This window comes from Mytilus galloprovincialis, chromosome 7 (assembly GCF_965363235.1).
Source record: "Mytilus galloprovincialis chromosome 7, xbMytGall1.hap1.1, whole genome shotgun sequence".
Lineage (NCBI taxonomy): Eukaryota > Metazoa > Mollusca > Bivalvia > Mytilida > Mytilidae > Mytilus > Mytilus galloprovincialis.
Window position 1 is genome coordinate 27,135,021 of NC_134844.1, and position 15,461 is coordinate 27,150,481.

The 15,461-nt window shown below is 31.1% G+C and overlaps 1 protein-coding gene across 1 annotated transcript; it reads left to right on the top strand.

The window, feature by feature from the left end:
- The first annotated feature begins 381 nt into the window (after positions 1-381).
- Positions 382-5,579, top strand: LOC143084169 (putative polypeptide N-acetylgalactosaminyltransferase 9). Its single transcript, XM_076260578.1, has 6 exons — positions 382-644; positions 1,338-1,501; positions 1,966-2,136; positions 3,124-3,331; positions 3,638-3,755; positions 5,361-5,579. Exons 2-6 carry the CDS (start codon positions 1,498-1,500, stop codon positions 5,577-5,579), a joined length of 720 nt encoding a protein of 239 aa, XP_076116693.1. The 5' UTR covers positions 382-644; positions 1,338-1,497.
- The last annotated feature ends 9,882 nt before the right edge of the window (positions 5,580-15,461 follow it).

Genomic DNA, 15,461 nt, shown 5'->3' on the forward strand with positions numbered 1-15,461 from the left:
CGATGTATATACCAGATACATCATCAATATCGATAGATATACCGACTAGATCAGCAATACCGATGTATATACCGGAAACATCAGCAATATCAATAGATATACCGGCTAGATCAGCAATATCAATCGATATACCTGATACATAAGCAATATCGATAGATATACCAGTTAGATCAGCAATATCGATGTATTTACCGGACACATCAACAATATCGGATAGATCAGCAGTATCGATTGATATACCGGATAGATCAGCTGTTACTTGTAAAATTCAAAAGGACCTCACTCCTATATAAATATTTTAACAGAAAATACTTTGTTTTATGAATGTTTTCCTTTAGACTTGAACAAACATAAATTTACATACTTTAGATGTATGTCATCAAATTGTACTGGGTCCCCTGCCTTTTCTTCAGCTTTAAAATTCGTTTTTAATTTATCAAAAGGACCATCAGTGCCATTTATAAGGAGGAATTATTTATCTTTTCAGGTGAATTAGGTCAACCAGTAAAACTTGAAAAAGTTGATTTGGGTCCTTCCGACCTTAAACGATTGAAAGAAGGATTCGAAAAGCATGGATTTAACGAGTTTGCCTCGGATCTTATATCCTCCCACCGCAGAATTGGTACCATTAATGTTGATCCTGGGTGAGATTTTGGCTCATCTTAAGAGTAACAATGAGTCAATATAAAACATTTGAGTAGATATGTAGATAGATATAACGTTAACATGCACTACGGTGCTCGGTTGTATACGTATGAAAGAAGAAGGCTAATTATAACCAATATACATTACAAAGATTAATCCAAAACTATTTCCCTATAAAAAAAAAATCATAAAAACACACAAAACAAAGAAAAACAAGAATTAAAGCACAAAAGAACAACAAAAAGAAAAGAAATAAAAAAAAAAACGGTAAAAAAAGAAAAAAAGTACAAATTCATAAGGAGTTGAAAGAAATTTAAATCTATAACCTGTTATCTGTTATATGTAAGTTTATTACAAATAGGTCAACAGCCAATTCAATATGCGAAAACACATTCCAAATAACAGTTCACATCTACTAAACTTTATATAAAAAAAGTAGAATTATTCCATTGTTGTCCTGCGTTGTTTTCTCTCTCGCCAAGATGAGTTCTATAGTGCTTTTTTTAATGCTATTAGAATATAATTAACACATAATTACAATTTAAGGGATGCCTACATTAAAGTTTCAATAATCAGATAGTCTAATTATTCAATTATTGCCTTTAAACATCCATTATATAGTCACAATTAAAAAAAAAAACTTTTTAAATATATTCAAATATGTTTTTCTTTCTTTCTTACAACAAAATCAGATGTGCCAATAACATCTACGACAACCTGTCACCAGCCAGTATAGTAATTCCAGTCAGGGATGAGTCTTGGTCAATTCTATTGAGAACACTTCATAGTATTCTGTCCCGAACACCCTTAAATCTGTTACAAGAAATTTTACTTGTGGACGACAATTCCAAAATGGGTAAGTTAACTTGTGAACCCTTTTTTATATTTAGTCGGCATCATGCCAAACATGATTTGAAAGAGGAAACAAAGATTTTTTTTTCTGGTAATAGTTTATTACTTGGCACTATATAAAATGCTAAAAGTTTATTTATCTAAGTATTTGTTTGTTTTTTAAAGTTGGAACTGCATTGCATGATGGACATATTTGCTTTTCTGAACACATGGAAATGTTATAAATTTTGTTCGTTCGAAGCACGTTTCTGGATTTTCGATATCAGTATCGCCCAAGATTTACAAGAAATTGATACAGAGCACATCCACACATTAAATATTCCTGTATAACGATTTTCATAAAGCGATTGACAAATGAATGTTTACCAAAGAAAACTTGAAATAAATAACACTCATAATTTGCGATTTAAGATACTGTAGATGATTTTATTTGTGTTGATTAATCCAATTCTTAAATTCTATTGTAAGATTCTATCAAAGGCAGACTAGACTGGTATATTTCCCATCTACAAAAAGTGAAAATACTGCGACTTGATGAAAAGAGAGGAAGAAGTCTCATGGTGGCACGACAAGAAGGGATAAATAAAGCGGTATCAGATATTGTCATAGTCATAGACTCGCATACAGAAGTTACTGAAGGTTAGAATTATAAATTGTTGTAATGGTAACACAATGTATGTAAAATAAGCTTTTACAATTAGGTGACTGTCATACAAATATAGCCAAGTGAAAAGGTACATATTTAATATATAGTATAGTAGCCATAATACGGGTAGACCAGATAGACACACATCAAGATGATCAATTTTGGAACATTAGTTTTTTGTCTATTTCGTAGTTCATCAACATGTTATTTCAGAGAAAAAAAACATGTTGTAAATGTTATTGCTGATGCCTTATGCATTCAAGAGCATGAAGATGATTAGGTAAGAGTAAGTAAATCACGGCAGTACAGAAACACTGACGCCTAGTTTGTACTTTTCTCATATTTCTTGACGGTACTTGGTTATAATAAATACTAAAAGATTTATTTAGATACTAAAACAACAATACTTTTGAATATGCGCGCAAAAGGTGCGTATACTGAACTTTTAAATTCATGCAAGATCTTTTTTTTTTCAAAAATAAAAAATCTCTATTTCTAGATATCTTAAGATAGCCATACTTTGATATATCATCTCCAAGCCTCTGTCAAGGATTGTCACTTTTTCTTTTCCCCTTTGGTTCCTTGACCCAAAAGACATGCATTAAGAATCACAAACAATAGACATCTGTCGTCTGTTCGTTCTGTGTCACTTTTAATTGAGTGGTATCAAATGCACATGAAAATTCCAACCAGAGTTAAAAGACTAAGGACTGGAAGTTTCTGTTAAATATTTCATTTCGTGTGGTGAGACAAAAACGTTTGAACTTAGTCGTAGAAAAATGTTAATTCGACTAATTGGATTTCAGGTCTCTTCTCTGAAGCTAAAAAGTAAATATCTAAAAACAATCAACAAAACAAAACAATATAAAGAGGTTATATGGTCGCTACATCAAATAAGCTTACTATATTGTAAATGATAGAGATGACTATAATTAAATAATGCAGTTTACCAAAACGATATCTATTTTTATTTGCTAAAGGATGGATTGAACCATTAATTCAAAGAATCAGAGAAAAACCTAATTTTCTAGTTGCTCCCATTGTGGATCAGATATTTCCCGAAACATTAGAGTATGACTACAAGAAACCCAAACCAAGAGCTATGTCATTTGATTTTCATTTGGAACAGGACTGGATATCATACAAACAGGAATACCTTGATTCCATATCATGGTCCAAACCTTATAGGTGAGTCATGGTTCATTTTTTAGTTACGTACCAAATAGAAATTTTACAGAACTTTGGCTATTTGCTTTATCATATTATATAAAATTCATATTGATATTAAATTTCAAAACGAATTAAAAGATGCAGACATCTAATTCTTGCATTTTTCACATAGTAATATGCGTTGCATCCGCAAAACGATGGCTCTCAAATGTGATATTCTAGTAGATTTGTTGGCATAGGTAAACTAAACAGTCATACATTTTATTTGCCTTTTCATCACACATTACTAATATATCGTACCCATGCATATTTGTATATTTTTAGAACAACAGGAATCCAAGGCAATGCATTAGTATTCAACAAGACGTTTTTCAATAAACTTGGTGGACTGGACACCGGAATGAAGGTCTGGGGAGGAGAACAACAGGAACTCATGTTTAAGGTCTGTTCTACTATTTAGATGAAATAGAAATAGCCAATCTCTGATGACTTTATATAACACCAAATTTCAAGTTCAAGAGTTCGTTGCCTTTTAGGTTGGTCCCCTCCGTAAAACATTCAGTATGCCTTCGGAATAAACAAATAGGTATTGTCAGGAATGTTAATAACGGCCGGGAAATAGACTAGTTGCCTTTTCGACCAAATTAATTTTGGCATCGATTTGTTCCCTTTTTTACTTTACACGGTAGTGTTTCTTACATTTTTTCTTTGTGTTCACTTAATATTATTATTATAAAAAAAAATTAAAAAGAGTCAACGTTAAGGATGTATGTGAAGTTAGCAGCCGGTTCGTTATTCGTTATTCGATATTCAATATCCAACCGGCTGCAAGCAGACGGTTGCATATTCAAAATTTTGTTGAAAATCATAAAAAAAAGAAATACTTGATAACATCATAGATGTAATACGAGGGTGTACCTAAAACTGCTTTCTAGCAAGGTTTTGCTTTTTACTTATGAAAAGCCAAAGTATTTCTCGGATCACAAATAAGCAAATTACATGAATTAATGACTACATAAAAGATACGTATAATTCGACAATGAATAAATAATATTCATAAAAAAGTAGTACATAAAAAGTTCACGAGAAAAAACTTTCAAAAATTGATTGATTAGTGACACATTTTAAAACTTGTTTTTACTTTCTGATATCCTAGAAGGATGTTTTGGGTACACCCTTTTATTACATCTATGATGTTATCAAGTATTTCTTTTTTTATGATTTTCAACAAAATTTTGAATACCCAACCGTTTGCTAGCAGCCGGTTGGATATTGAATATCGAATAACGAATAACAAACCGGCTGCTAACTTCACATACATACGTTAAGGATATTAGAAAGTAAAAAAAAAGTTTTAAAGCGTGTAACTAATTAATCAATTTTTGTAAGTTTTTTTTCGTGAACTTTTTATGTACTACTTTTTTATGAATATTATTTATTCATTGTCGAATTATACGTATCTTTTATGTAGTCATTAATTCATGTAATTTGCTTATTTGCGATCCGATAAATATTTTGGCTTTTCATAAGTACAAATCAAAACCTTGCTAGAAGGATGTTTTGGGTACACCCTCGTGAAATTTGTTGTATAGATTGTTTTTTTTTTATTATTAAGGTTATCCTATATTTTTAGTATGTTATGTGGGGTGGTGATATATAGATTGTATCATGCCCTATATTTTCAGTATGTTATGTGTGGTGGTGATGTAGAAATTAATCCATGTTCTATATTTTCAGTATGTTATGTGTGGTGGTGATAAAGAAATTGTACCATGTTCTTCATTTTCAGTTTGTTATGTGTTGTGGTGATGTAGAAATTGTACCATGTTCTATATTTGCAGTATGTTATGTGTGGCGGAGACATAGAAATTGTACCATGTTCTATATTTTCAGTGTGTTATGTGTGGCAGTGATATAGAAATTGTACCATGTTCTATATTTTCAGTAGGTTATGTGTGGCGGAGATAGAAATTGTACCATGTTCTATATTTTCAGTGTGTTATGTGTGGCGGTGATATGGAAATTATACCATGTTCGATATTTTCAGTATGTCATGTGTGGCGGTGATATAGAAATTGTACCTTGTTCTCACATCGGTCATGTGTACAGACAAAAACTAATATGGTCTTATGAACTGCATAATAAGACTATAATGAATGAAATGTGTAACCAGTACCGAGTAGCAGAGGTATGGATGGATGAATATAAACATCTGGTCTTCAACAGACTTGGTAACTACACAGCAAGTATTTACATTTACATCTGACTTCTACAGAAAATATTTTGGAATGTCAAATACTAGAAAATAAGACAGAAATGGGAAAAATGGATCCCTTCTTTTTTTTTTATCATAGTTGTAATAGAATAAGTATAGCAGGTTTAAGTGTTGACATATTGTTTATACAAACCTGTGGTAAAAATAGCGCGTATTGCGTTATCATTAATTTTCATCGATCTTTCTACAGATGTTTCATTAAATTGGTCTTTTTTTGCATAGTCCTCAGGCGGAAACCCAGTTAAAATAGAACAAAAGAATCGAAGCTCTTTGTTAGAGAAGGCGATAAATGCTTACTGTAATGTTTACTATAGTAACGAAAATTTTAAAAGTTAATAGAAACAAATAAATCGAGAATGTTCTTCTCAATTACGAAGTGTTTTATTTTAATAACACCATTTGCATAAGTTTTCAATTTATCTATTACATAGTAATGCGGAACAATTAGATATCAAGTCGACGACATGGGTATCTATCAAGTTGGATGTAGAAAATGCATAACCTCCGATTTAAAAAAAAAATTACCACGGACGGAGAACATATCAATCTATTAGTTCAGTAATTTTCGTGTCTGCCCTTCAATTATGTGACTCAAGAAAATATTCCAAAAATTGGTAACAATTGTATCGAAAGGAGAAAATCGATCGCACCTTTTTATGTTATGGTGTGTTCGAGGTGTATATTTTGTCCTTAAAACGTATAAAGAAAGAGTATTTGATATATCATCTCGCTTCAGATTCTATCATTTTTATATATCAAAACTACAGGTTGACTTTTAAACATAAAAAAATCACAGTACGAAAAGAGGGACAGTCAAACTCATATATAAAAAATAAACTGACAATGCCAAGGCTAAAAATAAAAAGGACAAACAGACAAACAATAGTACACATGACACAACATAGAAAACTAAAGAATAAACAACACGAACCCCACCAAAAATTAGGGGTGATCTCAGGTGATCAAAAGATGAAATATATGGGTCAAGTGAAACCAGACACAAGTTGGTTCCTTTTTCCTTTTTCCTTTTTCGATATTCAAATTTTGAAAAATATTACAAGTCCAAACTGAATTTTTTTTTCCTTCAAAATTTTTTTTCCTTCAAATTTTTTTTTCCTAAAAAATGTTTTTTTCCCTCAAAATTTTTTTTCCTCAAATTTTTTTTTTCCTCAAAATTTTTTTTTACCTCAAAATTTTGTTTCCTCAAATTTTTTTTCCTCAATTTTTTTTTCTCAAATTTTTTTTTTTCCTCAAAATGTTTTTCCTCAAAAAGTTTTTCTTCAAATTTTTTTTTCGTTTCCTTATTCGTTTTTTTTTACCTTTTTCGATTATCATCCTTATTCGATTTCCATTTCCTTATTCGATTTTCATTTCCTTATTCGGTTTCTTTTTCCTTATTCAATATTCATTTCCTTATTCGGTTTCTATTTCCTTATTCAGTTTCTATTTCCTTATTGGATTTTCATTTCCTTATTGGATTTCCATTTCCTTATTCTATTTTCATTTCCTTATTCGGTTTCTTTTTCCTTTTTCAATATTCATTTCCTTTTTCGGTTTCTATTTCCTTATTCGGTTTCTATTTCCTAATTGGATTTTCGTTTCCTTATTCGATTTCCATTTCCTTATTCGATTTTCATTTCCTAATTCGGTTTCTTTTTCCTTTTTCAATATTCATTTCCTTTTTCGGTTTCTAGTGCCTTATTCGGTTTCTATTTTCTTATTGGATTTTCATTTCCTTATTCAATTTCCATTTCCTTATTCGGTTTCTTTTTCCTTATTCGGTTTCTTTTTCCTTTTTCAATATTCATTTCCTTTTTCGGTTTCTATTTCCTTATTCGGTTTCTATTTCCTTTTCCGATTTTCATTTCCTTATTCGGTTTCCATTTCCTTTTTCGATATTCAAATTTTGAAAAATATTATAAGTCCAAACTGAATTTTTTTTTTGCTTCAAATTTTTTTTTCCCCAAAATTTTTTTTTCCTCAAAATTTTTTTTCCTCAAATTTTTTTTTTTCCTCAAATTTTTTTTTTCCTCAAAATTTGTTTTCCTCAAATTTTTTTTTTCCTCAATTTTTTTTTCCTCAAAATTTTTTTTCCTCAAATTTTTTTTTTCCTCAAAATATTTTTCCTCAAAAAGTTTTTCTTCTAATTTTTTTTTCATTTCCTTATTCATTTTCTTTTTCCTTTTTCGATTATCATCCTTATTCGATTTCCTTTTCCTTATTCGATTTTCATTTCCTTATTCGATTTTCTTTTCCTTATTCGGTTTCTTCTTCCTTTTTCAATATTCATTTCCTTTTTCGGTTTCTATTTCCTTATTCGGTTTCTATTTCCTTATTGGATTTTCATTTCCTTATTCGATTTTCATTTCCTTATTCAATTTTCATTTCCTTATTCGGTTTCTTTTTCCTTTTTCAATATTCATTTCCATATTCGGTTTCTATTTCCTTATTCAGTTTCTATTTCCTTATTGGATTTTCATTTCCTTATTCGATTTCCATTTCCTTATTCGATTTTCATTTCCTTATTCGGTTTCTTTTTCCTTTTTCAATATTCATTTCCTTTTTCGGTTTCTATTTCCTTATTCAGTTTCTATTTCCTAATTGGATTTTCGTTTCCTTATTCGATTTCCATTTCCTTATTCGATTTTCATTTCCTAATTCGGTTTCTTTTTCCTTTTTCAATATTCATTTCCTTTTTCGGTTTCTAGTTCCTTATTCAGTTTCTATTTCCTTATTGGATTTTCATTTCCTTATTCAATTTCCATTTCCTTATTCGGTTTCTTTTTCCTTATTCGGTTCCTTTTTCCTTATTCGGTTTCTTTTTCCTTTTTCAATATTCATTACCTTTTTCGGTTTCTATTTCCTTATTCGGTTTCTATTTCCTTTTTCGATTTTCATTTCCTTATTCGGTTTCCATTTCCTTTTTCGATATTCAAATTTTGAAAAATATTACAAGTCCAAACTGAATTTTTTTTTTCCTTCAAAATTTTTTTTCCTCAAATTTTTTTTTACTCCAAATTTTTTTTTCCTCAAAATTTTTTTCCTCAAAATTTTTTTTTCCTCAAATTTTTTTTTCCCTCAAAATATTTTTCCTCGAAAAGTTTTTCTTCAAAATTTTTTTTTCGTTTCCTTATTCGTTTTCTTTTTCCATTTTCGATTATCATTCCTTATTCGGTTTCTTTTTCCTTATTCGATTTTCATTTCCTTATTCGGTTTCTATTTCCTTATTCAGTTTCCATTTCCTTTTTCGATATTCAAATTTTAAAAAAATATTACAATTCCAAACTGAATATTTTTTTCTTTCAAAATTTTTTTTTTCTCAAAATTTTATTCAGAAGACTTTTTTTCGTTTCTTTATTCGTTTTCTTTTTCCTTTTTCGATTTTCATTTCCTTATTCGGTTTCGATTTCCTTTTTCGATATTCAAATTTTGAAAAACTGAAGTGGCTGCTATTTTGATCGGCTGCTAATAGGCTTTAATTTGGTGTATAATATGAGCAGATGGGTTAAGGCAGTCCGTTCAATTATTCAAAATAAGCCATTTCTCAAAGTTCATGCGTATTTTGATATTTAAGTCCGTCGGTACTCTTCTACTAGAGGTTTCCCGATTTGCTACGTATCTGGTACGGTTGGTACGTAACTCAACGGTTGGTGCTGTTTTGGAGAAATCATTTAATGAATGAGGTCATTTCATTCATCACGATAACATCAAAAGAATTGAAATGCATATCAGCAAAAAAACTAGCTTCACGTTTTATTTGAACGAGAACACTTTGTTTATGATTCCCTATGAAATTATTTAGTGGTACATAAGAGAATGAATCAAACAGACCTTAAACGAACTGAGTTGACATGACTTTAATATTCTAAATATAGATTTGCGTTTGTGATTGGTATTGGTATTATTCTTTTGTTTCTTATCTATATTCGTTAACGTGTCAAATTTGTGTTAATTTCATTGTATAATTATTTCTTGCATGATTTTGAAATTAGACATTAAATATTAAACAATAAATTTCAGTCGTTTCATCAAAAGATTTTGTTTTGATGATTGGAAACCTGAGATTTTGCATTGACTCAGTGAGAAAAGGACACTCTTCTCATGTTTTTATTTTATCAACAACTTGAGACTTTTTTCTTGAAATGCATTCCAAATAAAAGTATCTGACAATTTATTGATAAATAAGACATATTTGCCTATTCTGTCGTCGATGAAAAACACCAATATAAAAAGGAAGATATGACATAATTGCCAATGAGACAACTCTCCACCACAGGCACTTGTCTGAGGCAAGTGCATGTGTTCTCAACATGAGACCAAATGACACAGAAATAAACAACTATAATAGACCACCGTACGGCCTTCAACATTGAACAAAGCCCATCCCGCATAGTCCGCTTTAAAAGTCTCCGAAATGTCAAGTGCTAACAAATTTCAAACAAGAAAACTGACGGCCTAATTTATGTACAAAATATGAACGAAAAACAAATATGTAACACAGCAACAAACGAGAACCACTGAATTAATTTACAGTTTCCTGACTTGGGATAGGCACATATACATACATAATGTGGCGGCGTTAAACATGTAACTTTGACAGTGGTGTAACAGTACAACATAAGAGCGAACTATAAAAATCAGTTGAAAAAGACTTAAGCCTGACTTAACTCAGATCATGAGATACAAATAGAAATACACCTTGCTAAAACACAGAGTGTACGTGGCCTGGTACATATCTGAGAGTTTTTCCAGTTATTAACAGCTAGTTCAAAGCCAAAAACAAATAATAAACGAAATCATGCATCCTAGACTAAATAATTAATCATCATAGAATTAAAAAGACTAGAATAATTATTAATTAAATTGTACTGACATTGTATTCTTTAAATATCTTATAAACGATCTTTTAATTGAAGCCTCCCTTCCACCTTTATTGGTTAAATATCGCATACGTGTGTATTACGATTTATTTTGAAAATGCTGAAAATATATTGATTGATTGATTGTTGGTTTCTCAACGTTCAGTGGCAAATATTTCATGAATATTCAGGACGAGAACAATTTAACAATAAATACAATAGGTAGGTCTCGTAATAATTGAGGGCATCCGGGATGATGATCAGGGAAATTTTGACTGCCACAGGAAGATGAGGGTATATTGGATAGGGACATGAATTTTGCCTTGCATCAGGTAACCTACGAACCCATCAAAGAGTTGTTGTAAGGGTTCTTAACGTACAAAGAGCATGACTTTCTCTTAACACGAGGCATCGGACTTAATCTATCTTAAATATGTATTTGTTTCTAATAAAATGCATAGTTTCAGCTTTCGCGTATGCAGTACGCATATGTTGTACTATGTTTAAGTGGAAACTCACAATTGGTTAATTTAATAGACCTTCACAGTCCTTGTTTTACAGTTGTAATACAACAACTAGAAGTTTTTAACGACCTTGACTGGCTATTAAAACATCCAATTGAATTAGAATTGTGAATTTAAAAGACCACAGTCCTTGTTACACATTTGTATTAAAAAAGGTTTTGTATTTATGTTTATCATAATATACATTTTCAATAAGGCCGATTTTATATGTTAAAATAGCTCTTATTCTATCATGGTTTTGAAAGCCTACTTCAAAAAATTGCCAACTTATTCAATTTAAACTGTTGTATCTGTATAACAGGCGATTATTTGAAAAAAATATGAAAATATTTTATTTTTAGCTTGTTTATGTCTGTGCAATTTCAAGGGAAATAAATCTTAATCACAAACCGTTCGTTGCAACGGTTACTACTTGCAACGGTTGTTTGAAAGCATAATCGAGTACACACAATGTCGTTTGTTATGAACGTTGCGAAATATATTGATTGTATACCTTTTGTTCCTCTCTTAATACGCTTTCGAATGAGGTATAAAGTTTATCTGTAAATACGGGCTGAAGTGTCACAGCAGTCCATTCAATTATTCAAAATATCCATTTCATTATTCAAAATTGGCTATTTCCTAATTTTCACGCGTGTTTTGGCATTTAGGTCCTCCGTAACCCCTCTAATGGTCATTGCCGCACATATTGTTTATTATCAGTGTATTTCTCTATCAATAAGCTTTTTATTGGTGTATAATTTTTATCGTAATTAGGAGCTGACGGGTTGCAGCAGTCCGTTCCATTATACAAAATAAGCTATTTCTCAATGTTCACGCGTATTTCGATATTAAGTCCGTCGGTACTCCTCTTATATGCGTTGCGGAACATATTGACTATATACCTTTTGCTCCTCTCTTAATAAGCTTACGAATGAGTTATAAGGTTTATCTATTATTCGGGGCTGAAGGGTAACAGCAGTCCATTCAATTATTCAAAATATCCATTTCATTATTCAAAATTGGCTATTCCTTAATTTTCACGCGTGTTTTGTCATTTAGGTCCTCCGTGACCCCTCTAATGGTCATTGCTGCACAATCAACTTGTTATATCTTTAATCAGAGGATGAAGAATAGCAAAGGTCCAGAGAAAATAAAAACAACGTAGAGTATTTTAATTTTGATATATATATATATGTTTTGGTATTCAGGTTGTTCATACATGGAATTTCTTTTAAAAATAGTTAAGAAAAAGCCATAAGTTTATATCCTCCGAAACTAAATAAATAAATGAAATTAAAGATTTACAGAGTGGTTTTTTATAATAATTTGAATGATCGTTTGATAACACTAAAATGACGAATTTAAAAATACGGAATTTAGCTACAGTGTCAGTTATTTTTATTTCACTATTTACCGCTCCAACTTGAATAATGAAACCTAAACTATTTCATCATTCATTACTTAACATTGAATAGTGAATAGTGAACTAGTTCATTATTCATTATTGAATTTTGAATAATGAATAATGAATAATGGACGTACTTCAGCGCGGTAAAAATGACAAGTATGATGGATTTTTTTCTGTGCCCGGTAAAAAGACCACCTACATAATGTAGTGTTCTAGTACTTCCCAGATCTATGGACAAACCGACAGGCAGGACGGAACACTCTTAGTTAATCATATGTACATACCACCTAAAACTTCATTTTTGAGGGATTATATATATACATACAACCTCTAGTAACTTACCCTGTATTTCACTTTAAATGTGTCTCGTTTTATACTAATGTATAATTGAAATAGTCGGGCAATCCATGACAGATTTTGCCAAGTAGCCTTTGCCAGCTGTTCATATTAAATTGTTCATATTGCCTCGCATATGTGTGTCTTCTATGCCACATACAACTGTGACGATATTGACTTTAGCAAACAATTCTGCTCAAACCGGTGCTAGGGACTGTCTTTCAACTTTCATTGAAACGAGCATGATTTCTCTGTGTAAAAGATCTCAATGTATTTGTCAAGAGAACAGCAATAAAGACGCTGTTTCTTAACTGCAAATGTATTGTGTATATGTCTTGATTTTGATGTCGGGCAAACTTATGAAAGAAAACGGAAACACAAAAATCAGTATTTTTTTTTTAATTTGTTAAGGCGCATAACCCTAGAATGGTATAAATGACGCCACCAAAATTCAAATGTGATCTGTATCAGTTTGTTGTAATACGGATTGTGTATAAGTTTCTTAACATTTTGTTGAGGCAAACTCAAGATAAAAGAACAAAAACTAATTTCTTGACGTACGTACATACACACAGACAAAGCTGGAAAAACTTAATGCCCCCTCCACTATAAGTCATATTTCATTGAATAACCCGATGTTTTCATCACTTAGTCACGATAATTGCTATCTATATCCTATTCTTTTTTTATTTATATAAAGTTCCGGAAAAAATTTCCCTAACCGATATTAATCAGAGTCTTTTAAAAACCTAGAAGGAATTCCGATCTATGTATAGAAAATTATTGACCTGGCTACTGAGGTTGTCATTTGTCGCTTCTGTAAAAGGAGTAAAAAACGGGGCATGTAATATCAAAATCGGGAATACGCTGGCATTTCATAATCTATCATGTATTGTTACGTAGGGACATTTGTTCTTACGAAACAGCTTATAAATGCACATCTTATACAGGGGCAGATCCAGCCATTTTAAAAAGGGAGCGGGTTCCAACTATATGTCCCTATTCAAATGCATTGATCGGCCGAAAAAGGGAGGTTCCAGCCCCCGAAACCCCCTTCTGGATCCGCCTCTGTTACAACATTTTGATGTCTCATATAGCATGTATAGACTTTCCAGTTCGTTTTTCATTGTATACTAGAAAGATCTCATTTTTGTCTGAATTGGTGAACCCTTTTTTAACGATAAAGAGTAATAAGGAAATGCGGAAAATTGAATAAGGAAATAGAAACTGAATAAAGAAATAGAAACCCAATAAGGAAATGGAAATCTAATATTATAACAATGGAATAAAAACCCAATAAGGAAATAGAAACCGAACAAGGAATGAAAATCGAATAAGGAAAAAGTTACCGAATAAGAAAATGAAAATTGAATTAGGAAATAGAAACCGAATAAGGAAATGAAAATTGAATAAGGAAATAGACACCAAATAAGAAAATAGAAACCGAATAAGTAAAAAGTTACCGAATAAGGAAATGAAAATCGAATGAGGAAAAAGAAACCGAATAAGGAATGTTATTACATTGGTTGCAATGAATTACATTGATTTCCCAGTTAAATAAAAACCGATAATTTCACATGTCAAATAAACGTGGTTATTTCACTCTCTGACGTCATACAATAAGTACCGATTATCAGGTTATCTGCATGTTGATATCGTAAAATATCAGCTGCGAGACATAATATGAAGCTTTTTGTCGAGTGAGCGTAGCGAACGAGATCAACTAGCCTTCATATAATGTCAAGCAGCTGATATTTTACAATATCAATATGCAGATAATCTGATAATCGATTTATCGGGCTATATTTGCGTGTTTCGGAAGTGTTTTCTTTGTTTCACCAGCACACAAAAGATGACTTGATAAGTTCGGGTCAAAGTTATTAACGTCGGTTCAAACATTATGACGTCGCTGATATGTCAGGGTCAAAGTTATTAAGGCCGGGTCAACGTATTTGACGTCACAAAGACATGATACGGAATAATATTATTAATTTGTATATTTTAACAAATTTGATTCGTTTAGGGATAGTCACATGTTAAACTATATTTTCGAAGGTAGAGAGAAAACGGCGGATAGCAAAAAGCATATTGTACGGCAAAAAGCATATTGCACGGTTATTTTTAGAAAATATAAAAACCGATAGACTTTGTGACGTCATGTATTGAATTTCAGGATATTGTTAAACGATCTTTAACGTTTTGAAACAGATGATATCTGTGATCGATTATTTGACGGAAAAAATCTTCAAATACTTAAGATGACAAACAAACAAAAAAAAAGCAATTGAAATAACAACTAATATTTTGTATTGTTAAGGAGACAATATGATATCTATAAAATTCCAACAAAATCAAATGACGATTTTGATACAAATATGGTCGGAAATTAATAATATAACAAATATAGCCTTTGTATGAGGTCAATACAGGATATATCGACCCAAGAAGTATATCGACCTCGGACTACGTTCTCAGTCAATATACTTCTTTCAGGTCAATATATCCTTTTATTATATACTTAGTAGTAAATACAGATAAATTGTATGTGTAATACAATCATTGGCATGTCTGCTGTATCAGCCACCCGTGATGATATCGATATCAGCACGGTTGCAAAAGCTTTATCACACCTTTAATCTATATGACGTCACGTCATCGATTGCAGTCACTGTTGCAAAGGCTTTATCAAACCCCTTAATATCTGTATGACGTCATGTCAAACCTATAATCTGTATGACGTCATTTCAAACCTCATATGTATGAC

Coding starts and splice junctions, on each gene's coding strand:
- LOC143084169 (XM_076260578.1), top strand. Junction 2,137..3,123: donor GCATACAGAAGTTACTGAAG/GTTAGAATTATA, acceptor TATTTGCTAAAG/GATGGATTGAACCATTAATT. Junction 3,332..3,637: donor TCATGGTCCAAACCTTATAG/GTGAGTCATGGT, acceptor GTATATTTTTAG/AACAACAGGAATCCAAGGCA.